The sequence below is a fragment of the Dendrobates tinctorius genome, unplaced genomic scaffold (genome assembly GCF_039654945.1).
Source record: "Dendrobates tinctorius isolate UK_male_01 unplaced genomic scaffold, ASM3965494v1 ptg000036l, whole genome shotgun sequence".
Classification (NCBI taxonomy): domain Eukaryota; kingdom Metazoa; phylum Chordata; class Amphibia; order Anura; family Dendrobatidae; genus Dendrobates; species Dendrobates tinctorius.
The window spans coordinates 8801995-8827238 of NW_027361704.1; the positions used below are offsets into that span (position 1 = coordinate 8801995).

General features: G+C 44.4%; 1 protein-coding gene across 5 annotated transcripts in view; it reads left to right on the top strand.

The window, feature by feature from the left end:
• RUFY1 (RUN and FYVE domain containing 1) overlaps positions 1 to 25244 on the top strand; it is a 573324-nt gene that overhangs the window by 381529 nt on the left and 166551 nt on the right. For all 5 annotated transcript variants that reach the window (XM_073573702.1, XM_073573703.1, XM_073573706.1 and 2 more), the window contains one exon: positions 16256 to 16423. In XM_073573702.1, coding sequence (XP_073429803.1) covers positions 16256 to 16423 — 168 coding nt within the window. The remainder of the gene's footprint in view (positions 1 to 16255; positions 16424 to 25244) is intronic.

Sequence of the window (25244 nt, forward strand, 5' to 3'; positions counted from 1 at the left end):
AGGTTTCAGCCTTGGGGGCCCTATTTACCTGTGATATTGCCAGCAACTATTGGGTGACTAGATTCATCAAAGCTGCTAGTAGATCTAGACCCATACACAGGGATAATGGTATACCATGGGACTTGAATTTAGTCCTTACAGCTATGACAGAGAAGCCATTCCAACCTCTGAATTCGGCCTCGTTGAAGATTATATCCCTTAAGACAGCTTTTTTGGTAGCAATAACATCCGCACGTAGGATAAGTGATATACAGGCACTTTCTAGGTTGCCCCCTTATACAGAGATTTTAGATGATAGAGTAATCCTAAAACCAGACCCAGCATACTTGCCCAAGGTAGCGTCACACTTTCACAGGACACAAGAGATAGTTCTCCCTTCCTTCCTCCCTAATCCTACCAACCCTAAAGAGCAGAAGCTTCATGCGTTAGATGTTAAAAGATGCCTACGAAAATATATATCGGCTACTGATCCTTGGAGGAAAGAGAACGCATTATTTTTATCCTTCCAAGGTCCTAATAAAGTGTTTAGGGTATCAAAACGCACGTTAGCAAAGTGGATTAGAGAGGCTATCTGTCTTGCTTACACAACAGGGGGCGGTCTGGCTCCACAGAATCTGAGGGTGCATTCCACTTGTGCCATGGCGTCATCTTGGGCAGAGAGATATGGAGTGTCAATTGACCAGATATGTAAGGCAGCCATCTGGTCATCTCATTCCACCTTTTTTAACCACTATCTGTTAGATATGGGTGCCTCCTCGGATCTCACCTTTGGGCTAAGGGTGCTGCAGGCTGTAGTCCCTTCCTAAATTAGTTTACATCTCTGTAATTCTCTCGTGGTGCTGTCATGGGAGTCCGAATAAAGTATTAAGTTACGTACCGGTAACGGTATTTTTCGGAAGCCCATGACAGCACCTAGTTCCCTCCCTTGTTCACGTATAGAGGTGCACTCCTTCCTCTTAGGAAGATATTTCACGGATTTACCTTATTTTGGAATAAAGATTACATATAAATTGTAAATAGGATGTATAGATTGTATATATTGTATATATGCTGTGCCACTAACCATGGTAGCCACAAGCTCTGTAATCTAACTGATGCATGGGAGAGGTGCTGCCCTTTTGTATCTGTAGGTTTCCTGTTCCTGAAGGGCGGATCCCCTCTCTCGTGGTGCTGTCATGGGCTTCCAAAAAATACTGTTACCGGTACGTAACTTAATACACGTAACTTAATACTTTTTTAACCCATGCTTACTGGAACACAAACTCCAGAGATGTTTCACTTTGATGAGTGAAGAAAGTCACATATCATATGTCAAAATGGAAATCCAAATGATTTTTCCCCTCACTGAAAGTTTAAAAAGATATTTTCCAAAGAAAATTAGTATTTGGCATCACTTGACCTTGTAACACAATGGTAAGGTTGCTGGCTGCTATCTCTAGAGTGAAGCTTTTTCTGGGTTTAAGTCCCATGTTTGTAATTTTTTTTTTTTTTTTTAAAAGTTATGCAGGTTACAAAAAAAAATCTTCAATCCTGTTCCACTTTCAATATCTAACATTCTTATTATCCTCCCGATTTATAATAAAATAATCTCTAGCCTAATGGTGAAGCATCTGCATCACGCATAGTTATGTTTTAAAATAATAAGAAAAATAACAAAAAAACTAAGGCTACTTTCACACATCAGGTTTTCGGCGTCAGGCGCGATCCGGCGTCGTGCTGGAACGCCGGATCCGGCAAATGTTGTGTAAAACCTGATGTGCCGGATCCGTTTTTCTGCCGGATCCGTCTTGTTCTTGATAGACAAAACCGGATCCGTCTCATCCGGTTCATCCGTTTTTCTATCCGTTTTTCGACGGATTACGCCGGATCCGGTTTTTAAAATTGACCCTTGTGGCCTTCCGAACGGGATTGGCTACTGGAAAACTATATATAGCGTGTTCCTACAGCCCTTCTTTGACAGGTTGTAGAGGAGAAAGTGCAGGTTGGAGAGAAGAGCAAGTTACTGGCAAAGATGGATGTTGTGATTGGAAATATTTTGAAGAATTTGGCGGATTTTATAGCGGAGGCGAATCGTTTGAGGGTGATTGTTCTGGAGAAGGAGAGAGCGAGACAGCAGCGCATCAGGCATCGTAGACGACGTTTGTGGATCCACCCCATCACAGCCAAGAGAATGACGCGTGGGGTCTATTCTACACTCTGCATGGACCTTCGCCGAAACCCGGATAAATTTTTTGGATATGTTCGGATGAAAATGGAGAATTTTGATTACTTGGTGGAGCGCATTGCACACCTCATAAGAAAAGCGGACATCTATTGCCGCTTCTCTGTTTCACCCGCAGAGCGTCTGATGGTGACTTTAAGGTAAGCCACATTTATTGGATGTGATCGCATCAGAGCACACTTTCACTGCAATCTTGTTGGTGGTAGTTTGTATCTCCAAGTGTTATAGCTGAGTTTTGGTATGTAATGCTGTGATTTAAAACTAATTGATTGTTTTTTTAATTCCCCACAGATTTCTTGCAACTGGAGAATCCCTTTCGTGACTGCATTTCCAGTACAGACTCGGGATTTCCACCATATCTGGAATAGTGAAGTACACATGCCGTGCACTGTGGGACTCCTTAGCTGAAGAGTTTTTACCAGAGCCCACAACAGAGAGGTGGATTGAAATTGCTGACAAGTTTCAACAGATATGTCAGTTTCCCAACTGCTTGGGCGCTGTGGACGGGAAACATATCCGCATTGTAAAGCCAGCCGGATCGGGATCGGAATATTTCAATTACAAGAAATATTTTTCAATTGTCCTCATGGCCATCGCTGACGCAGAATACAAATTTATTGCTGTTGATATTGGGGCCTATGGCCGCTCCAATGACTCTCAAGTTTTCAAACTGTCTGCCATGGGGCGTAAACTGTATGGAAACACCTTCCAGTTCCCACCACCTAGACCACTGCCGCAAACATCTGGTCCACCTATGCCATTTGTCTGTGTAGGGGATGAAGCCTTCCAGCTGTCAGAACACCTTTTGAAACCGTACTCTAGCAGAGGATTGACAAGACCAAAACGCATTTTTAATTACCGCCTCACAAGAGCAAGAAGAATGGTTGAATGTACCTTTGGTATTCTGACAGCCAAATGGCGGGTCCTATTGACTGCGATCAACCTCAAGACAGAAACTGTGGACGAGGTGATCAAAGCTTGCGTGGTACTCCACAATTTTGTTATCTGCAAGGAACCCATTTCCATTGAGGACACCTCTGAAGTAACCACCTTGCAAGATTACCATGACATTACCACTAGAAGTTCTGTGACGGTTTCAGTAATGAGGGACAATTTTGCACTATACTTTGTCACCTCAAGGCAGAGTACACTGGCAGGATGACAGAGTGTGAAAGATTTGTGCCCTAACCAAACTTGTGTACCTTCTGTACCAACAGTATATACCTTTGCCAACCAAAGTTGGCTATCTTGTCATGGTCTCTATTTTTAGCTTTAGGCCACAGCTGTGTACCTGGTTGTGTTTTATGCAAAGTATTTCACTTTTTAACAAAAGTTTTGTACATTGTTAGGAAATCACCAACAATAAACACAACTTTTTAGGTGAAATACTTTGCTTCAAACACAACCAGGAACACAACTGTGGCAAAAAGCTAAAATTTACCCACAGTTATATACCTAGTTTTGAATACCTTTTAAATACCCTGTATTTAACCTTTTTTAAATATATTTCGCCGCAGAAAGAAATGACAGACAATATTTTTTTTTTTAAACTGTTTTTAAAGTTAAAAAACTTTTTTAATAAAGGTTTGAAAAAAAACTGGGCATTTTTATTACAAAACACACATTACAAATCTGTGTAGTGTGGGGTGAAAATACTGCTGGAGGGGCTGCGGGACACTTCGACAATGGGAGTGTGGAGAGAGGACTGGGATCGTGGTGGGGAAGGAACAGTTAGAGGTGATGGTGTGGAAAAAGCTACAGAATGGGTGGACATGTGGGAGGCAGAAGAGGTGGTGGGCGGTGGAGTGGACGGTTGGGCAGGGACTGTAGGAGCAGATGATGTTGATGGAAAGTTGTACGGGGAAGGAGTTTGGTACGGGGAAGGAGTTTGGTACGGGGAAGGAGTTTGGTACGGGGCAGGTTGCTGGAAGTGGGGAGATGTCTGGTACTGGGGAGGTTGCTGGTACTGGCCAGGTTGCTGGTATGTAATAGGAGGGGGAGGATGGAAAGTGGCTGGAGGGGGTGCAGATGTAATAGGAGGGGGAGGATGGAAAGTGGCTGGAGGGGGTGCAGGTGGAGGAACTATAGTGGTGGGAGGTGGAGGTTGGGAGGTAACCTGCTGTAGAGGACCGTGGCACGAATGCATTACATGCATCTGCTGGGTAGGAGATAGTGTTGCCATGCGCTCCACAACAGACCTGAAAAAGGTGTGGTTTGGCGAAGATCTTGCTTCTGAATGCATGGTTTGCAGAAGTGTCTTCACCTCCAGAATGCTGGAGTTGATCTGCTGAAAGCCTGCGGAGATTTGCTCTGACAAGACTTTTAGACAGTTCTGGAAAGATGCATTCAGATGCAAGAACTCTGGCACATAACTCTTTTCCTGACCCCTCTGCCGCTGCCGCCCAGTACCCGCAGGTGTACTAGAGGTGGCAGGGGCAGAAGGGTGGGGTAAAGGGAAAACGATCTCCTCACCAGCAGCTTCATGTAATGTAGGCGGCCACGATGCTCCTGTGCTGGTGGATGGGACAGATGGGTCGAATGTGTGGGAAGGCTGGGAAGGTGCAGAGGTACCGGGGCGGTCGAAGTGTCCCTCGGTGCCGGTCTCCTCAGGGATCGCCTCAGAAGGGTCCAATCGTGCAGGCTCCCGAGTGCTGCTCACCGTGCTGTGGAATAAAGAGAAAAAAAAACAATTAAAATAGTGACATGGTATGGCCCTGGCTGAAAAAAAAAAGTTACATCTAAACATTTTTTTGTCACATGTGGTGTGTAATATTTACCTTCTGGTGAGCATTGTCTCCCGGAGGAACGACAGGGCTCGTGCGTACTTGTACTTGCTCCTGCGTCCTCCAGATCCACTCGGGGCCCGCATCTCTTTATTGAACTCCTTCTTGAAACGATCCCTCACAGACCGCCACCGCTTCACAATTCTCTCCCCTGAAACGAGAAAGGACAAAGTGGTTAGTATACAACATCAGTGTTTCCCAAACTCCAGTCCTCATGGTCCCCAGGGGTCATGTTTTCAGGATTTCCAAAGTAAATAGAAATCCTGAACACATGATCCGTGGGGACCACGAGGACTGGAGTTCGGGAAACACTGGTTTAAATCAAGCAACCGGTACTGTATATACTTACGCTCTTTAATCTGGGCCTGAGCTTCGAGGTCCTCCCAGCGGTCCACAAGGAGCGAACAGATTTCCTCCCAGAGTCGTCGGGTAACGATAAGGTCAGCGTGGCGGCGGTCAGCCATATTCCAGAGCGGCTCCCTTTCTCTGACGAGATCGATGAGGCGGTCCACATCAATCCCTCCATCCTCACCGTCAGAGTCGGGAGCACGCTGTGAAGGCTGTTAAAGAAAAAGACAAAAATAACATAATTAGCCTCCACAAAAGAAATGAAATAAAAAGTGCAAAAAAACAAAGCAAAAATATTTATACTTACACGCTGGTGACCGCCGCGTTGCTGTCGCCGACGACCCCGGGAGGCACTGCGAGGACCTCTTGGCCGAGCACCAGATTGGGAAGACTAGAGAAGAAAACAAAAAATGTTATGTCTTTGGATGTAGGCATTTGTTTGCTGTGTGTGGTCTGCAGAACATTGTTTTCTATGTGTTGTGTGTAGTGTGATGCTGTGTTTCTGCGTTTGATGCAAAAAACTTACCAATTGTGAGCCCACTCCAAGTGTCTGTGCACCCCTTCCTTCTTCTTCTGGGAGCTCCTCTTCATCTTGTGATTCCTGTTTTGAAATAAAAGGCAATGAATAGACATATATTACAGAGATGATGGATTTTGGAAATAAAAACTTACCGTCAAACGCTGACGATGTGAGGGAGGGCTCCCAGAAGAAGATGTGCTGTCTTCCTCATGGCCAGACTCCATGGCTGTGGGTGGTGTTCCTGCTGCTGCCGCCATTGCTGCTGCTGCTGCATCTATTGGGCGGCTGTTGAATAAAGAGAAACAAAGGGCCAATGAATATCTTGATATTCCATAGCCTTAGTTTGGAGGAATGGGGGATTTGATAATTACCGTCTCTCATCTGCTGCTGGACTCTCCTCCCGTTGTTCAGCATGCTGCTCCATTTGGGGTGGTGCTGATGGTGCTGCTGCAGATGTCTGCTGCCTTCTCCTGCTCCTGGTTCTTGGCTTGGGTGTCATGTTGGGTGTGGCTGAGGGTCCCACTGTCTTGCTTTTATATATGTCTTGTGGGCAGAGCTACTGAGCATGCTCAGACCAAAAAAAACGGATCCGGCCACCGGATCCGGCTGTCGCCAGATCAGGCGCATTGTGGCGCTCATAGGCTTTCATTGTATGAAAAAGCCGGACACGCCGGATCCGGCGTGTCCGGCTTTTTTGCCGGAGACAAAAAACGTTACAGTAGCCGTTTTTTCCAGACGCCGGATCGCGTCACATTGCCGGATCCGGCGAAAATCGGATGAAACGCATGGCCATCCGGCTCGATCCGGCTCTAATGCAAGTCAATGGGGGGGAAACCGGATCCGGCATTGCATTTCGCCGGATCCGGTTTTTGTCAAAAGCGCCGGATCGCGCCTAACGGCGAAAACCTGATGTGTGAAAGAGGCCTAAGTTCCATTGCTGCTCTGTTACTAAGCCTACACTTAACCAGTGTGCTATACTGTCAATTGGAAAATACCAGTCTTTTCTTTGCTTATCTGACTGTCGATGTAAACATGTGGTGTAACTCCTAGCTGTGTGATTTCAATGAATGAGTTGGATACTTGATACCTGATACTTGACTTCAGTCAAACATCAAAATCAAAATGTTTTTCAGATACTCTTCACTAAAGTACTTGCATGGTTCATCTCATAAGGGAAGAAAAAGGATCCTTTCACAGTCTGTTGAGCTGTTGGCTGAGTGGTTAAGCTACTGGATTATGAAATAGAAAACTTGAGTTCAAGCCCTCCTGGGAGACTTCAACATCCACATTAACAGCCCCACTTCCACATCTGCATCCTAGCTTCTATCACTAACCACTTCTCTAGGCCTCTCACAGCTCTCAACCTCTGAATCACACAAAGACGGTAACACCCTGGACCTGGTTTTCGCCCGCCTCTGCTCAATCTCCTACCTAGAGAACTCACCGCTTCCCCTATCTGACCACAACATTCTCTACTTTACACTCACAAATCCTCGCTCACCCCAACACCCTCCTACCTACCATTCAGTCAGAAATCTACAAGCCATTAACCCTCATACACTTTCAGACTCCCTACACTCATCATTGTCCCCAATCTCTTCTTTGTCCTGTCCTGATCTAGCTGTACATCACTTCAAAGACACTCTTAGAAGCACCCTTGACCATGTAGCTCCCCTCACCCTCAGAACCTCCAAACACAGAGTGAAACAGCCCTGGATCACATCACAAACCCGATTTCTCCAGCGATGCTCTAGGTGTGCTGAACACTTATGGAGGAAAACACGCACACCAGAAGACTTCATACTCTTCAAATTTATGTTAAGGACATATAACTCTGCCCTTCACCTTGCCAAACAGAGCTACTTCACCACCCTGATCTCCTCACTATCCAACAACCCCAAGAAACTTTTTGACACCTTTCACTCCCTCCTCAGGCCAAAAGCACAAGCCCCTATCACAGACATTTGTGCTAATGACCTGGCCTCCCACTTTATAGAGAAAATAGACAATATCCGCCAGGAAATCCGCTCCCAATCAACAAGTTCAGTGACTCCCATCCCTTCCCCTGGCTCACTCTCCACATTCGATCCCATCACAGAAGAAGTTGTCTCCAGGCTCCTCTCCTCTTCTCGTCCGACTACATGCACAACCGACCCCATTCCCTCACATCTCCTCCAGTCTCTCTCTCCAGTCGTCACAACTCACCTAACTACAATCTTTAATCTCTCCCTCTCCTCTGGCATTTTCCCCTCCTCCTTCAAACACTCTATCATTACTCCATTACTAAAGAAACCCACCCTCGACCCATCCTGCACAAACAACTACAGACCAGTGTCCAATTCCCCCTTCATCTCTAAACTCTTTGAGCGCCTGATATACTCCCGCCTTACTCGTTACCTCTCCACTCACTCCCTCCTACACCCTTCACAGTCCGGTTTCCGCCCCATACATTCGACAGAAACTGCACTCATCAAAGTGGCCAATGACCTTCTGACAGCAAAACGTAATGGTGACCACTCTCTGCTCATTCTTCTCGACCTTTTTGCAGCTTTCGACACTGTTGACCACCCTCTCCTTCTCTCTAGGCTCCAGTCACTAGGCATTAAGGACACTGCTCTCTCCTGGTTCTCCTATCTTTCTGACCGCTCCTTCAGTGTTCTGTTCTCTGGCTCCACTTCATCTCCTCTTCCTCTCACTGTCGGGGTACCTCAGGGCTCAGTCCTTGGCCCCCTTCTCTTCTCTCTCTACACAGCCCCAATTGGACAGATCATCAGCAGATTTGGCTTTCTGTACCATCTTTATGCTGATGACACACCTATACACATTATCCCCTGACCTTACCCCTGCTGTCTGCCTGCAGTCTCAACATCATGTCTGCTCTCTATCTGAAACTCAACCTCTCCAAAACTGAACTACTTCTGCTCCTGCCATCTACTAACCTCCCTAAATCTGACATTTCCCTCTTTGTGGGTGGCACCATAGTAACACCCCGACAGCAGGCGCGCTGTCTGGGCGTTATGTTTGACTCCGATCTCTCCTTCACTCCCATATACAATCTCTTGCCCGCTCGTGCTGCTTACACCTAAAGAACATCTCTAGAATCCGCCCTTTTCTCACCATGGAAACAACAAAAACCCTCACTGTCGCCCTGATCCACTCCCGCCTGGACTACTGTAACGCTCTATTAATTGGCCTCCCCCTCACTCGACTCTCCCCTCTCCAGTCCATCCTTAATGCAGCAGCCAGGGTTGTCCATCTGGCTAATCATTTCTCGGACGCGTCCGCTCTTCGCCAGTCGGTACACTGGCTGCCCATTCATTACAGGATACAATTCAAAGTACTTGTTCTCACCCACAAAGCTATCCACAGTGTGGCACCCCCTTACATCTCCTCCCTCATTTCTGTCTATCGGCCTAACCAACCACTGCGCTCTGCAAATGACTTTCGACTAACCTCTGCCCTAATCCGTACCTCCCACTCCCGACTCCAAGACTTCTCCCTTGCTGCGCCAATCCTCTGGAATGCTCTACCCCAAGATATTAGGACCATCCACAATTTGCATAGTTTTAGGCGCTCGCTCAAAACACATTTGTTCGGAGCGGCCTATCACATTCAGTAATCAGTCATTTTATGCTTGTGTGTGTGTTGCCCATTCACTAGCTCCATCTATCCCCCACCCCCTGAAGATGGCTGGACCATCATTGTAAATGCATCATTGTAAATACAAACCTGTGCTTTGTATCGCCCCCACCTCATTGTAGATTGTAAGCTCCCATGAGCAGGGTCATCTTATTTCGCTTTAATTATTGTTTTGTTAACGTTATTACTTATGACTGTTGTGTTTGAAACTGTTCAACTGTAAAGCGCTGTGGAATATGTTGGCGCTATATAAATAAAGATTATTATTATTATAGTGTCTCACCTCCCTGATATTTTAAAAGTCCCTCCTCTTATTCACAGGTTGGGGAGGAGGTCGCAGTGGCTCATTGTTTCAACAAGTTAGGTCAATATGTCATTAGCATATTAGCAAACAGCATTATTCACTAACCCTGTGGAAAGATTACAGTACTGTGGGGGATGATATCAGATGTGAACAGCCGCCATTCATCAATTTGCAAATAACTCATCCTACTAGAGAACACCATGAAAATCAGTAAAATACTAATACAAACAAAATGATACCCACATACCATACCATCACAACCTCTCCCCACTCTTAAGTGAGCACGCCATGAGGTCTACACAGACCTCTGGCCTTCTCACTTTAGTCCACTTTGCTCCACTGTTTATAGTTACTTGTACATTGGCATGGGTAGGATGGCCTGAGGGAGACTATGGTTCCTCTTTTCAAGACAGTCCATCGGTGTTCTGATGTTGGCTTCCCCGTTTGTATTGGATGGAGAAGCTGTAGGGTTGTAAAAACAAAAGCCACAGCAGCAATCTTCCATTGTCCCCTGATACACGGTTCAGCCATGTGTGTTGGTTGTTGTCTGTGACAATTGTAAAGTCTCTAAAGTCTCTGCCATACAAGTATGGCTGCAATTTTTTTAGTGCCCACATGATGGCAAGGCACTCCTTTTCAATGGTTGCATATGCAACTTCCCGATCCAATAGTTCCGACTGGCGAAAGCAACAGGATGCTCTTCTCCAGTGCCACTCACTTGGCTAAGTACTGCCCCAATCCTGAAGGTGGATGCATCTGTCTGCACCAGGAATATATAGTCAGGAGCAGCCAAGACAGGAGCAGTGATGAGGGCGATCTTTAATGCTGAAAAGGCATCCTCGCATTCGGTCATCCACGTCACAGTTCTAGGCATGTTCTTGCGGGTCAGGTCGATTAGGGGCTGGGCCAAGGTGCAACTCTGATGCAGTTTGTGGTGGTTGCTCCACGGTGAGGTCCAGGTGTGTCTTGATGCTTCAGTGGCCTGTAGTTGGGTGACTGCTCCCACAAAATGGCACTGTAACTCCCCAATGTCATTTCCAAGGAGGACATCTGCAGGAAGTCCTTCCATAACTCCAATCCAACACCGTTTTTCTCCAAAACCATAATTCAAATGCACAGAAGCTCGCTGTGTATATTTGAGGGCACCTGCTGCAAGGACAATGGGAATTCCAGGGCCCTGGTGAATTGCCTCGGATGGAACAAATCCCGACACTTTGTATCCATCAATTAAGACATCCTGCTGGTGGCGCCGACATTGCTCTAGATAGCTGAGGGACAAAGGACGAGTTCTGTACACTCCAGGAGGAATATCTATGGTGCGGTGGTCGGTGGTCCATTCGGGTGGGGTGATGGTAGCTCTTTAGGTAGGATGGAGTGCACAAAATGCACTGGACGAGTTGGGGCTGCGTGGGGCTCCCTCCGAATACTTGAGGGACAGCTGGATTGCAAATGCCCAGGTTGCCCACACCCAAAACATCTCCACTCAGTGATACCCTCAGGTCGTGGTTGGAACTGTTGGGGCCCAGGATTGTGAGGCGTGATTGTCATCAGCCTGCAGCTGGTTTGAAGGGCAGATATAGTCTCGAGGGGGCAGGGAGAAGTATCAGGCTGTGGTTTATTGTCCAGAAGCCTCCTCCATTGCAGTCGGATAGTAAGGGCCTCATCGGCCAGGGCTGCAGCTCTGTCCATGGTGCACAGCGTGCGCTCCCGGACCCTTTCCCGTAATTCTGCTGGGCACTTGCCAAAAATTTGTTCTATAAGGAACACCTGTATAACCTCTTCCACAGTAAAGGCTTTTTCTGCTTCAAGCCATCTCCAACATGCCTGTGTCATCTTATGGGTATACAGTCGAGCAAAAGAGAGAAAGGCCTACCCAAAGATTGTGCACACTCCCATATAGAAAATAGACATCTTTATTGTTGCTGACACAAATCCCAAACAGATAAAAACAAGAGTGACAGACAGTAGGGTCCCAGACCGGATGGCCAACAGACAAAGATACAGTATAATACAATATTTGCTGGTGAGCAGTACCAAACATTGAATCCAATAATGATACAATATCAATATAATAGGGTCACGTAATCGTACCCATCTGTAGTGCTAAGATATTAATGACCATTGGGAATGCATATTGGTAGCCTGTCTTTAAAAGACCCCTTTAAGATATTTAAACAGTAATGGTTTAGCTGTAATTCTCCAAACACCTGTGCTGCATAGTTTCTGTTGAGAACATGCTTGTTTATAGTATTCATCCAATTATCACAAAGTTTCGCTATCAGTGTTTGGTGAGAATGGTGTATGTTTATATTCAGTGGGAAAGCGTATATTTATATCATGCATCCAGTTACTGCATAGTTTTGTTATTAATGTTTAGTGATAGATGACATTCGTGCTAGGAAAGATTTTGGGCATGGTTTATTCGATGACGTATTTGTCAAGTGTTTGACATCTACAGAGCTGGCCACTTAGTATGAGGGATACAATACTGAACAAATAGAACCTGCAGAGCTTGTGTAACATTTGGTCACGCAACCATTGTTTTTTCCAAGCAAGACATAAGCAGGGGGAAGACTTCAGCTAAGACAGAAGCCTGTAACCTATAGACCGGAGGAGATACCCATGTTGGTCTATGGTGTGAATATCCCAGGAATGTCGCTATTCCTGGTGAAGTTTTGCTTTTTGCTAGTGTAGTGCGCAATGTAAGTACTTTACCTTTGTGGTTTATATTATGCAAAAGTGTACGCAATATCACACACTTTCCTGTTTTCTGTAATCATTTAATTGTTGCAATAAAATTTATCGCATTCTTTGAAGGCTTATCTGAGCCCTTTAAGTACTTGGCAAAACACCATCACATAAATGATCAAAGGGTACCCCAAAAAAACAGATCAGGGGTCAAATAGAGGTCAAAGCTGTATGTAGCTACACATGCGAAAACCAGCACAATGACCTAACTAATGCTCCAGTGATCTTATGGGCATACATCCTAAACCACTCCCCCCCCCCCCCCCCCCCATGGTGCATGGGCAGTCTCGGAACTGGGCCCTATGTGAGTCTGGGGTGATAGCATGGTAATCCAGGATAGTCTGCTTTACAAAATTATAATCATGGTTCTGTTGGGAGTCAGTGGTTCGGTAAGCATTTGCCACACTTCTGTTCAGCAGTTCCACTAATAATCACATCCAGACCTTAAAAAAAATTGTGGGTTTCGCCAACTACTACCGAAAGTTTATAAACTTTTTGGTAGTGGCCTAATCCTTGACGGAATTTACCAGGAAAGGGATGGACTTTTACAAACGGCCCAGTCCTGGCGTGAGACTTGTGATGCAACTGCTCCAATTCCTATACAGCCTGATGTCACTCAGCCATTTATTGTAGAAGTTGATGCAAATAAATGCAAATTAAAAACCATGCAAATACAGCATAAACCATCACCATCATAAAAAGTCAGGAATAGAAAACTAAAATACTCCCGGAAGGGGAGAGTAACACAGAGACAGAGTTTTCCTGACTTTTTATGATAGTGATGGCTTATGCTGTATTTGCATAGTTTTTAATTTGCATTTATTTTTTGCTCTCCTTTTTTTGCATATTCTTGGCATGGGTTTGGTGGAGCGTGCTATACTTCTGGCTTGGTGTAGCCTGTCATATTTTTATGTGAACAGTTCCGAAAATGATGTCGGTGATGAAATCAACGTGGAGGAACTCCGTGTCAAAATACTGAAGTTTTTTGAAGGAAGCCTGGGGGATACAAAGTTGGACTTTTTGGTTCAATAAGGAACCCTTTTATTGCATCAAATCTGTGAGCATCAGCTCTAGACCATGATTGGTTTTTGGCTTAATAGACCCCTTTTTCTAAGATAAAATAACTTTTTTATATTCTATAGTAGCTGGGTTGGCTAAAATAAAAAAAAAAAGTTTTCTTCCTGCTTTTCCAACTTGGGTTAGAGATTTATAGATTTCCCCTCCCACTTTGGATTTTAAAGAAATTTGTATATGTGGGTGGGTACGGTTGGAATTTATAAGGTGGGATTTATTGTATGCTTTGAATGCCACTATTATGGTGTAATAGGACAATATACATATGTCATTTTTTTAAAAATGTGTTTGATATATTGTATCTTTTTTGGTGCTGAATTGTGCTAGTAACCTTGACTTGATTGGTGCTGTTAGAGATTTTAGTCTGTACTTTTCTCTTCAATGGGTGCCTTTTGTCTTGCGGTACAAGCAAAATGTTTTTTGCATGCGCCAATTTTTGGGTGTTTGGCATATGTGCGAATCTTTTAGTAATCTGAACCTTCTAGGTAACTGATTTTTTGCCAAGCATTCCTGTGAATACTCTGCTAACGCTGTTTTCCATGCTATTTAGGTTTTGAACTCTCATTTTGTGCTTCAATGCGGGTATCACGCATGCGCAGTTGATTGGGCGATAGATTAGTATGCCTAAGGCCTCTTTCACACTTCAGTTTTTTGCATCAGTTATAATCCGCCAAAAAGGCGGACAAGCGGATCCGTTCTAAACTGTTGTGAACGGATGGCACAGGATCCGTTTTCAGACGGATCCTGAAAATGAAGAAATTTAAAGGAATCGCTGGCGAGAGAGAGAGAGAATTTTTTTTTTTTTTGTCCGGCACCCAGAAAGAAATTCGAGTTAAATCAGTGTTTGCAGGATCCGCCAGAGAAAAAAACGTTACAAGCTCCGTTTTGAAATTTTTGAGGATGGTGACGGACAGCAACTTTTGGCGGATCCTCACAAAAAACGGATGCAACGGACCGCAATCCGTCACAATCCGCCATTAATGCAAGTCAATGGGGAAAAAAACGGATCCTCAAAAAAAAATTGAGGATCCGTTTTTTCTCAAAACCTGGCGGATTGTGACTTATTGTAAAAAACGGAAGTGTGAAAGAGGCCTTAGGCAATTTAGTCTTTTGGCCAGGTACTCTTGTGTTAAAACCATGCTCGCACCTACTCCCGTGCTGTTTTGACGCTTGTTTTTCCTTATCATTCGATGTAGCGCCGACCCCACGCATGCGGAGATGTGCGATAGTAAAACACTAGTAAAACACTGGTATGGTTTTCCCTTTCCCTTTGCAGCCTCACAGGTGCCAGTGCGCATGCGCTGATTTGGGCGTGCTCGGGGCATATAGACGATGGTCATAGACGCTGGCGCCACATCCCATCTCCGCGTCACTACTCGCGGGGGGTGTGGTTTAGCCATCGAGACCGCGCCTGATATGCCTCCCTTGATGAGAGCAGTGCTCCGTCGGCGCATGCGCCTAGAGCGCACACACGGGCAAGTGTATTCTAGTTAATGACAAGGACTTACCCATTGGTTGAAGTGCATTTTTAAGGAGAGCACACCCTCTGCTCGGACACGCCCCCCGAGGAAGCAGGGCGAAACGTGCACGTCGGGGTCGGGTGACAAGGCTCCTGTCCACTGTGTTGCATACTGCTGTGATCCAGGTAATGTGTACATGTGGATTAACTACCTTTGTTTGAGCGTCTTTTTGCTAGTTACTTCGCTGAGTGTATTGGATCCTGCCTTTTAACCCTTACCAGTAAGATTCGAGTTGTTGAATCCCTGAGTGTTGTGAGTTGAGATGCAGTGGATTCACGGCACCTAGTTCCCTGTTGTAAACCCCTGAGCGGCATTATTGGCTTTATGTAGTCACAGGTAAATGTGGGGCATTGGTTTTCTCAGGGATTATTATAGTGAATATAGTCAATATTCATTGCTCTACAAACAGATTGTATCATGTCTCATACCATGCGGCAATTTAAATTTATACTAATACCATGGAGTCAGATTTGTCATTAATATTTGTTTCTGTACCTTGTAACATAATTATGCAAATATTTTTTAATAATTTATTAATAAACTTTGATATTTAAAGATTAATGCTCATGTTTTGGTTGGGGCTTGATTGTAAGCCTCAGTTGGTGTACAATATATTAATGGGGTTGTCTACTACTGGAAACCATTGTTTAATTAATCAAGGACCACAATTAAAAGGGCACGGGCACCATTCCAGCTGGGACGTGATATTGTTGTCATGTGCCTGCTAAAGCCAATCGGCAGCCTCTATTTATCTGCAATTCATCAATATTACGATCATTCATAAAGGTTGTCTGCTCTGACAATGTTAAAGGCTGCAGTCAAGCCTTCGGCCATTGATTGGCTAATGTGTTTATTTGACACCTTGATGTCACATCCCTGCTAGGATGAAAAGTTAGTGCTGTGGGAGAATTGTTTTTATTGTTATTGGGGTCCTAAATTGATTAAGCAGGTTCTGTCCCAGTACTGGGCAATGCTTTTAAGACATTATTTTTAAATATAGTAGACAGTTTGTTTTTTTTAATCCCCAGAAAATTCTTTAAATCCGTGATGCATACTCGTCTCCATTTACAACACTGACACTGTGTTAAATATTATTAGGATTTAGAAAAGGAGCTGGATTTACAACTTGGAATGAAGACTGAAATGGAGATGGCTATGAAACTTCTTGAAAAGGATATCCATGAAAAGCAGGATACACTTGTAGTCTTACGGAAGCAATTGGATGATGTAAAATCCATTAATCTTCAAATGTGCCAAAAAGTCAAGGTAAATAACTCTACCAACCACATTATCCTTCAGTTATGCCATTTGCCACTAATTCAGAACTAATATCAGCTGGACTTCACAAAGTAACATGATCAGTTTGTATTTTGGATAGAGTTGATCATAAAGAGGACCTGTCACCATGTCAACAGTGGCCAATTTTTGATCTTCTTTTACTCCCACTGATACCCAAAGTCAATTCCGCCTTACGTTACTAAAGATCTTGTGCTTTTATATTTAGTTCTGTTTGTAAGGTCTTTGCAAAAGATATGTGGTTCACATGATTCCCTGGAGATGTGTCTTTAGGCTCCTCTTCAATTTTCCTTGTGAATCCCTGCCTTTTGGTAAATCCCATTAAAATCACCAAAAAAGGTCATTATCTCTGGAACCATATGGGGAATTTGAGAAATAAATAACATGAGTTTGGACAAAAACTATTCACACTTGTCCTGGTGCCAGGTCATCTTTAATCAAATATAGTTCATTTTTGGAGGATCATTACCTACAAATGATGGATCCATTTTTTTCCTGTTATTACTATTAAATATGAAACTGTCAGCCTTACGGATTAAAGTTTTTTTCTTATGAAATGAAAAGTAGAGAAATGGTCAGTACTAAACTATCTTTATCAGTACCATCGTCTTTAAATCAAGGGGCCTACTTAAGTGCCAACCCCAATTTTTGTAACAATAGAGTTCCCAGCAGTGTGGCCCCCAGCCATCAGAATCTTTTCTCATATCCAGTAGCTTGGTGTTAAATGTCTATTCTCAGGAAAAGCTAATGAGTAATTTGTCGTTCAGGTAGACACCATTTATTTATTTTCCTGATAGAACAGACCTGGTGCATGTGATTGCACTGGCACCCATTAATTCCTGCAGAGTGCCGTTATGGGAAGGTGGGATGAAATATGGCTCGTCCATATTTGAGCAGCAAGGCTAGTGAGCCCTCTTGCCAATAAGAAGTGTTGTGACACTTTCGCAAGTGAAATTGTGTTTTAGAAAGCTGCCTAAAACATACACACCCTACTGTCTTTCCCTAATTTTTTGCCACACATCCACATTTTATAGCAGATTTGCTTTAAAATCCATATTAAGGAGTTTTCAAGGCGTATTTCATGTGGTTTTTGATGTGGATATTGAAGCAGATCCTGTTCCATTATCCACGTCAAAAGTTCTATATGAACATACCCTTCGAGTGCTTACTTGCAGTATATAAGGATTTGCATTACTTATAATTTCAACATATAATAAATGTAACTGTTTTATTTCCTAGTTTTATAAAAATCACTGTTTTGTTGCTTTTTTGAAAAACGTATAAAGTGAGGATTATGTGCAAAACAATTTTTAATATACAAAAGGAAATTTGGTTTAATTCATAGCAAAAAAAATACATAGTTTAAGTTCATTGTGACAGCTCACTGACTTTTCATGTCTGAGTGAACTAAACACTCCCCCTAATGGAATGTGAAAATGCAGAATTTATTCACTCCATGATCGTGTTCATGTAGCAACCACTGCCCAATGGCGTTTAATATTCCCTGCCAGCCATAATGTAGCGGAGGAAATTTATTACTAAAGTGTTTCATGCCCCCAATTAATTCTTTAGATACTGCTATCAATAGCTAACCCTGCATGTGATGAGTGTGACAAAGGGAGATCTCGACCCATGTCTCTCCATTGGCTTTCCATAGTAAGATTGTGGTTAGCCAATAGTTATTTGAGCTTTAGGCCTGATGGTAGCTTTCAGGTCTACCATAGACCAAAGCCTAATAGCCCGTGCCACGGAGGGGGTCTAATAGTCTGACAGGCCTGATAATGTTCTGCACTACATGAGTAGTGCAGGGCATCATCAATGTAATCAAATGTATCGCCTGTTCAAAATTCAAGTCCCTAGTGGTAACTAAAAAATAAACTAAAAAAAATGTTATGGAAAAAATATGAAAATGCGAATTACTTCTTTTCCCTACATTAAAATTAAAGAAATAAAATATATATTTGTGGTATTGTTGCATCTCTAAATTTCTGATCTATCAAAATGTAAAATAATTAACCTCATCAGTAAAGACCTTAAATAGGATTAAAAATAAACGGCCAGAATTGCATTTTTACCCCCAAATGATTATTATTACTATTATTATTATTATTATTATTATTATTATTATGCATTTGTATAGCGCCATTTATTCCATGGTGCTATACATGTGAAAAGGGGAAATATAGACAAGTACAATATACATGTGCAAGACAAGGGACACACAAGTACAGAAGGAGAGAGGATCCTGTCCGCGAGGGCTCACAGTCTACAGGGATGGATGAGGATACACTAGGAGATGGTAGAGCTGGTTGTGCAGTGGTTCAGTAGACTGAGGATCATTGCAGGCTGTAGGCTTGTCGGAACAGGTGGGTCTTCAGGTTCTTCTTGAAGGTTTCCTTTGTTGAAGAGAGTCTGATGTGTTGCGGCAGAGAGTTCCAGAGTATGGGGGAAGCACGGGAGAAGTCTTGTATGCGGTTGTGGGAAGAAGAGATAAGGGGGGAGGAGAAGGAGATCTTGAGAGGACCGAAGGTTGCGTGCGGGTAGGTACCGGGAGACCATGTCACCGATGTATGGAGACAGGTTGTAGATGGCTTTGTATGTCATGGTTAGGGTTTTGAACTGGAGCCTCTGAGCAATAGGAAGCCAGTGAAGGGCCTGGCATAGGGGGGAGGCTGGGGAATAGCAGGGAGACAGGTGGATTAGTCGGGCAGCAGAGTGTAGGATGGACTGGAGTGGTGCCAGAGTGCTGGAGGGGAGGCCAGAGAGTAGGAGGTTGCAGTAGTCGAGGCAGGAGATAAGGGCTTGCACTAGTTTTTTTTTTTCTTTTTGGTTGCATGGTTGAGGAATGCGCAGATTCGTGAAATACTTTTGCGTTTGAAGTGGCAGGAGGTGGCAAGGGCTTGGATATGTGGTTTGAAAGAGAGGGCAGAGTCGAGGATCACCCCAAGGCACCGAGCATGCGGGACTGGGGAAAGCGAGCAGCCATTGACATTGATAGGTCTGGTGGAGGGGTAGAGTGAGATGGGGAAAAGATGATGAATTCTGTTTTGTCCATGTTCAGTTTCAGAAAGCGAGCAGAAAAGAAGGCTGAAATAGCAGACAGACATTGTGGGATTTTGGTCAGTAGGGAGGTGAGGTCAGGTCCAGATAGATAGATCTGTGTGTCTTCGGCGTAGAGGTGATACTGCAAGCCATGGGATTCTATGAGCTGTCCCAGGCCGAAGGTGTAGATTGAGAAGAGTAGGGGTCCTATGACTGAGCCTTGAGGAACACCAAGAGACAGGGAGCGAGGAGAGGAGGTGGTGTGTGAGAGGGAGACACTAAATGTTCGGTCTGTTGGGTATGATGAGATCCAGGATAGGACCAAGTCTGTGATGCCAAGAGATGAGAGAATCTGTAGCAGGAGGGAATGGTCCACGGTGTTGAAGGCAGAAGACAGGTCCAGGAGAAGGAGGACAGAGTAGTGTCGCTTGCTCTTGGTGGTTAGTAGGTCGTTAGTGACTTTAGTTAGGGCAGTTTCAGTTGAGTTATGCTGTCGGAAGCCAGATTGTGAATGATATCAATAATATCAGATTGCCACACAAACAATATCTCACACAATTCAATTGACATTAGAATGAAAATATTATGACAAAAAGCCATTTATGTTTTTTATTTTACATTGAAAAATAAATATATAAATAATGTAAGGAGGCGAATGGCAGTGTAGTCAATGCGAGGTATGTGTTGCAGAGATGGCTGCTCCCTGCGATGCAACCCGGAGTATTTTACTTTAGTGCATGTAAGCACTAGGATGTTTTTTAGTGCACCTGGGTCTGGGATGCGAGTAGCTATGAGAGATGGGCGGGTCTGGCTACCCATATACAGTGGGGAAAAAAAGTATTTAGTCAGTCACCAATTGTGCAAGTTCTCCCGCTTAAAAAGATGAGAGAGGCCTGTTATTGACATCATAGGTGGACCACAACTATGAGAGTCAAAATTGAGAAAACAAATCCAGAAAATCACCTTGTCAGATTTGGCAAGATTTTTTTTGCAAATTATGGTAGAAAATAAGTATTTGGTCACCTAAACACATGCAAGATTTCGGGCTCTCACAGACCTGTAACTTCTTCTTTATGATGCTCCTCTGTCCTCCACTCATTACCTGTAGCAATGGCACCTGTTTAAACTTATCAGTATGAAAGCTACCTGTCCACAACCTCAAACAGTCACACTCCAAACTCCACTATGGTGAAGACAAAAGAGCTGTCGAAGGAGACCAGAAACAAAATTGTATTCCTGCACCATCCTGGGGAAGACTGAATCTGCAATAGGCAAGCAGCTTGGTGTGATGAAATCAACTGTGGGAGCAATAATAAGAAAATGAAACACCTACAAGACCACTGATAATCTCCCTGATCTCGATCTTGGGCTCCATGCAAGATCTCACCCTGTGGAGCCAAAATGATCACAAGAGCGATGAGCAAAAATCCCAGAACCACACGGGGGACCTAGTGAATGACCTGCAAAGAGCAGGGACCACCGTAACAAAGGCTACTATCAGTAACACACTAACGCCTCCAGTGACTCAATTCTTGCAGTGCCAGACGTGTCCCCTTGTTTAAGCCAGTACATTTCCGAGCCTGTCTGAAGTTTGCTAGAGAGCATTGGGAGAAGAGTATTGGGAGAATTTGACTTGGTCTGATGAAACCGAACTAGAACTGTTTTGGTAGAAAGAAAACTCGTCCTGTTTGGAGGAGACAGAATGCTGAGTTGCATCCAAAGAACACAATACCTACTGTGAAGTATGGGGGTGGCAACATCATGCTTTGGATCTGTTTCTCTGCAAAGGGACCAGGATGACTGATCCGTGTACATGAATGAATGGGGCCATGTATCGTGAGATTTTGAGTGTAAACCTCCTTCCATCAGCAAGGGGATTGAAGATGAAACGTGGATGGACTTTCAGCATGATAATGATCCCAAACATACCAACAGGGCAATGAAGGAGTGGCTTTGTAAAAAGCATATGAAGGTCCTGGAGTGGCCTAGCCAGTCTCCAGATCTCAACCCTATAGAAAACATTTGGAGGGATTTGAAAGTCCATGTTACCCAGCGACATGCCCAAAACATCACTTCTCTAGAGGAGATCTGCATGGAGGAATGTGCCAACATACCACCAACAGTGTATGTCAACCTTGTGAAGACTTGCAGAAAACGTTTGACCTCTGTCTTTGCCAAAGAAGGATATATAACAAAATATTAAGATGAACTTTTGTTAATGACCAAATACTTATTTTCCACCATAGTTTGAAAAAAAAATCTTGCCAAATCAGACAAGGAGAATTTCTGGATTTGTTTTCTCATTTTGACTCTCATATTTGTGCTCTACCTATGATGTCAATTTCAGGCCTCTTTCATCTTTTTAAGTGGGAGAACTTGCACAGTTGGTGGCTGACTAAAAACTTTTTTTTCCCCACTTCACCTGGGGGTGTGGTTACAACCTACATAATGGAGGCGGATGTTTGGCACCTGGTCTGTATCTTGGAAGGCAGAAGGCCTCCTGTGTGTGTGGCTCCATACCGATCCGGTGTCCTGGACATTGCCCAGCCTGAGTGCTCACGGGACTGAGGGAGCAGAGAGCCAGGCTAAGGACAGTTTTGTGTTTTGCTTGCTCTAAAGGCCATTTACCGTTTGTTGCAAGGCCGGGTTCACACTTGAGTTTGGCTGGTCTGCGTATGGCTGTGTACTTCCTCCCTTAAGCTCTGCCTACGCTCTGTCTACTTCCACATGCGTCCTGCGTACCTATCTTTAACATTGGGTACGCAGGGACATGCGTTGTATGCGGACGCATCCACATGCGGCATTTTGCCGTGCCCGCCAGACGCACAGAACTGCAACATGTGTTCTGCGGGCACGTCAAAACGCCGCACGCGGATACATCCACATACAATGCATGTCCCTGTGTACCCAATGTCAAAGATGGGTACGCAGGACACATGCAAGGATAGCACGAGAAAAGGGCTTGGACTGAGAACAAGTCCCACAGGACTGCACAAAATTCCTGACATCATGAGATAAGGCAGGCCACCAAAAAGACCGACTCATCAAATCTCTGGTACCAAAGATACCTGGATGACCAGCCAACGCAGAGCAATGAATTTCAGACATTACTCTTCTCCTCCACTGGTCAGGGACATACAATTTCCCCATAGGGCATCGTTCAGGTTTATCCTCCTGAAATTCCTCCAGGGCACGTCTCAAATCGGGAGAGATGGCAGAAGGAACTACACCCTCATTTAGAATGGTGGTAGGCTCAGTCACATCAAGAGAATCTGCAGAGAACCTCCTAGAAAGGGCGTTCACCTTAACATTCTTAGTGCCCGGAAGAAAGAAGACCACAAAATTAAAACGCGTGAAAAACAAGGCCCACCTAGCCTGTCTAGGATTCAAGTGCTTGGCTGATTCAAGATAATTCAAATTCTTGTGATCGGTGAGGACCACAACTTGATGTCTAGCTCCCTCCGACCAATGTCTCCACTCCTCAAATGCCCACTTCATGGCCAACAATTCCCGATTCCCCACGTCATAATTACGTTCAGATGGAGAAAATTTTCGAGAAAATAAGGCACAGGGATTCATCTTAGAGGTTACCGGATCTCTTTGACACAAAACGGCTCCTGCACCAATCTCAGAAGCATCTATCTCCACCTGAAATGGGAGTGAAACATCAGATTGCCGTAGAACCGGAGCAGAAGTGAATCTCTGCTTAAGCTCCTGAAATGCCGAGACTGCCTCTGGAGACCAATTCACCACATCAGCGCCCTGTTTGGACAGATCCATCAGAGGTTTAACAATACCAGAAACATTACTTATAAATTTATGGTAGAAATTAGCAAAACCCAAAAACTTCTGAAGAGCCTTCAGAGAAGTGGGCTGAACCCAATCATAAATGGCCTGTACCTTGGCCGGGTCCATTTCCATAGCCGACGGGGACAAAATGAATCCAAAACCGAAAACCTCTGTACACCAAAAAGACATTTCGATCCCTTAACATAGAGTATTTTCCCTCAAAATCCGTAACACACTCCGGACATGTTCCACATGAGAATCCCAATCACTGGAAAAAAATCAAAATATCATCCAGATAAATGATCAAAAACTTATCCACAAGGTCACAGAAAATATCGTTCACAAAAGATTGGAAGACGGAAGGGGCATTTGTGAGCCCAAAAGGCATCTCCAGGTACTCAAAATGTCCCTCCAGAGTATTAAACGCCATCTTCCATTCATCCCCGTGCTTGATGCGAATAAGATTATATGCCCCCCTGAGGTCAAGATTGGTAAACCAACAAGTACTTTTAACTCTGGAAAATAAATCTGAAATCAGGGGTAACGGGTACTGATATTTAAGTGATTTTGTTAAGGAAACGATAGTCAATACATGGCCTTAATGAGCCATCTTTTTTGGCCACAAAAAAAAAACAGCACCCAAAGGCGAAGAGGATGGTCTGATTTGACCCTTCTCCAATGATTCCTTGATATAAGATCGCATAGCATCATGTTCAGGTACCGATAAGTTGAAAAGCCGACCCTTGGGAGATTTACAACCGGGCATTAACTCAATTGCACAATCATAACTCCTATGAGGAGGCAAAGACACGGACTTAAGGCCCCGTCACACACAGCGATCTCGCTAGCGAGATCGCTGATTTTGTGGTGCCACAGCAATCTCGCCAGCGAGATCACTGTGTGTGACGGGGATCAGTGACCGGCCCCCCCGCCGGGTATCCCGGGCTGTGCTCGATCGGCCTGGGTAATTTTTCGATCGCTGGTCTCCCGCTGGCCAGCACGCATCACTGCGTGTGGCAGCGGGAGCCAACGATCAGCAAAGCTCCAAGCGCTCTAAGCAGGCGCTAGGAGCTGATCTCTAAGATAAATATCGGGTTACTAAGCGGCGCACGAAACTTAGTTACCCAATGTGTACATTAGAAACCTGCGTGCTGGCAGCTCCCGGTGTGAGCACGCAGGTTTCTAAGGTACACATCGGGAAACTAAGTGACGCGCGCAGCTTAGTAACCCGATATTTACCTTAGAGACTAGCGTCCTCGCTGGTGCTGATCGCTGATGAAGCTGCCTGTTTGGCAGCTCACCAGCGATCATGTAGCAATGCACCAGCAATCATGACAAGGTCGTATTATTGTCGGGATCGCTGGTGCATCTTTGTGTGATGGGGCCTTTATTCACACTAAATATATCAGAAAAATCAGCCAAATAGTCAGGAACATCTTGAGACTGGGGAGAGGTGGAGAAAACAGGAGTGTCACTAGGAACACATTGACAACCCCAACTCACCACAGACACAGATTTCCAAAACAAAACAGGATTTGCAACCAAGGAAAACCCAGTACAAAAATATCATGTAAATTGTGCAACACCAAAAATTTACAATTCTAGTGATGGTCCGGGGTGTCCGACTGCGGTTTATTCTCCGCCAAAGGGGTAGCATCAATCCCCCTCGAGTGAATAGGGGTCCCCGGGTGCACCTTGGGGAAACCACAACGTTTGGCAAAGTCAAGATCCATCAGATTCAAAGCTGCTCCTGAATCAACAAAGGCCTTATCAGAAAACGTAGACAAGGAGCAGAACAAGTTAACCTCCAACAGGAACTTAGGCTGTACACTGCCCACCGCAAATGAGTAAGCAAAATGTTTTTCTCGAAAATATACAAATTGACCTGCGCTATAGGACTTAGAAAAATAAACAATAATAAAAATAGACAATAATAAAAACCAGACAAAGAAACAACTCA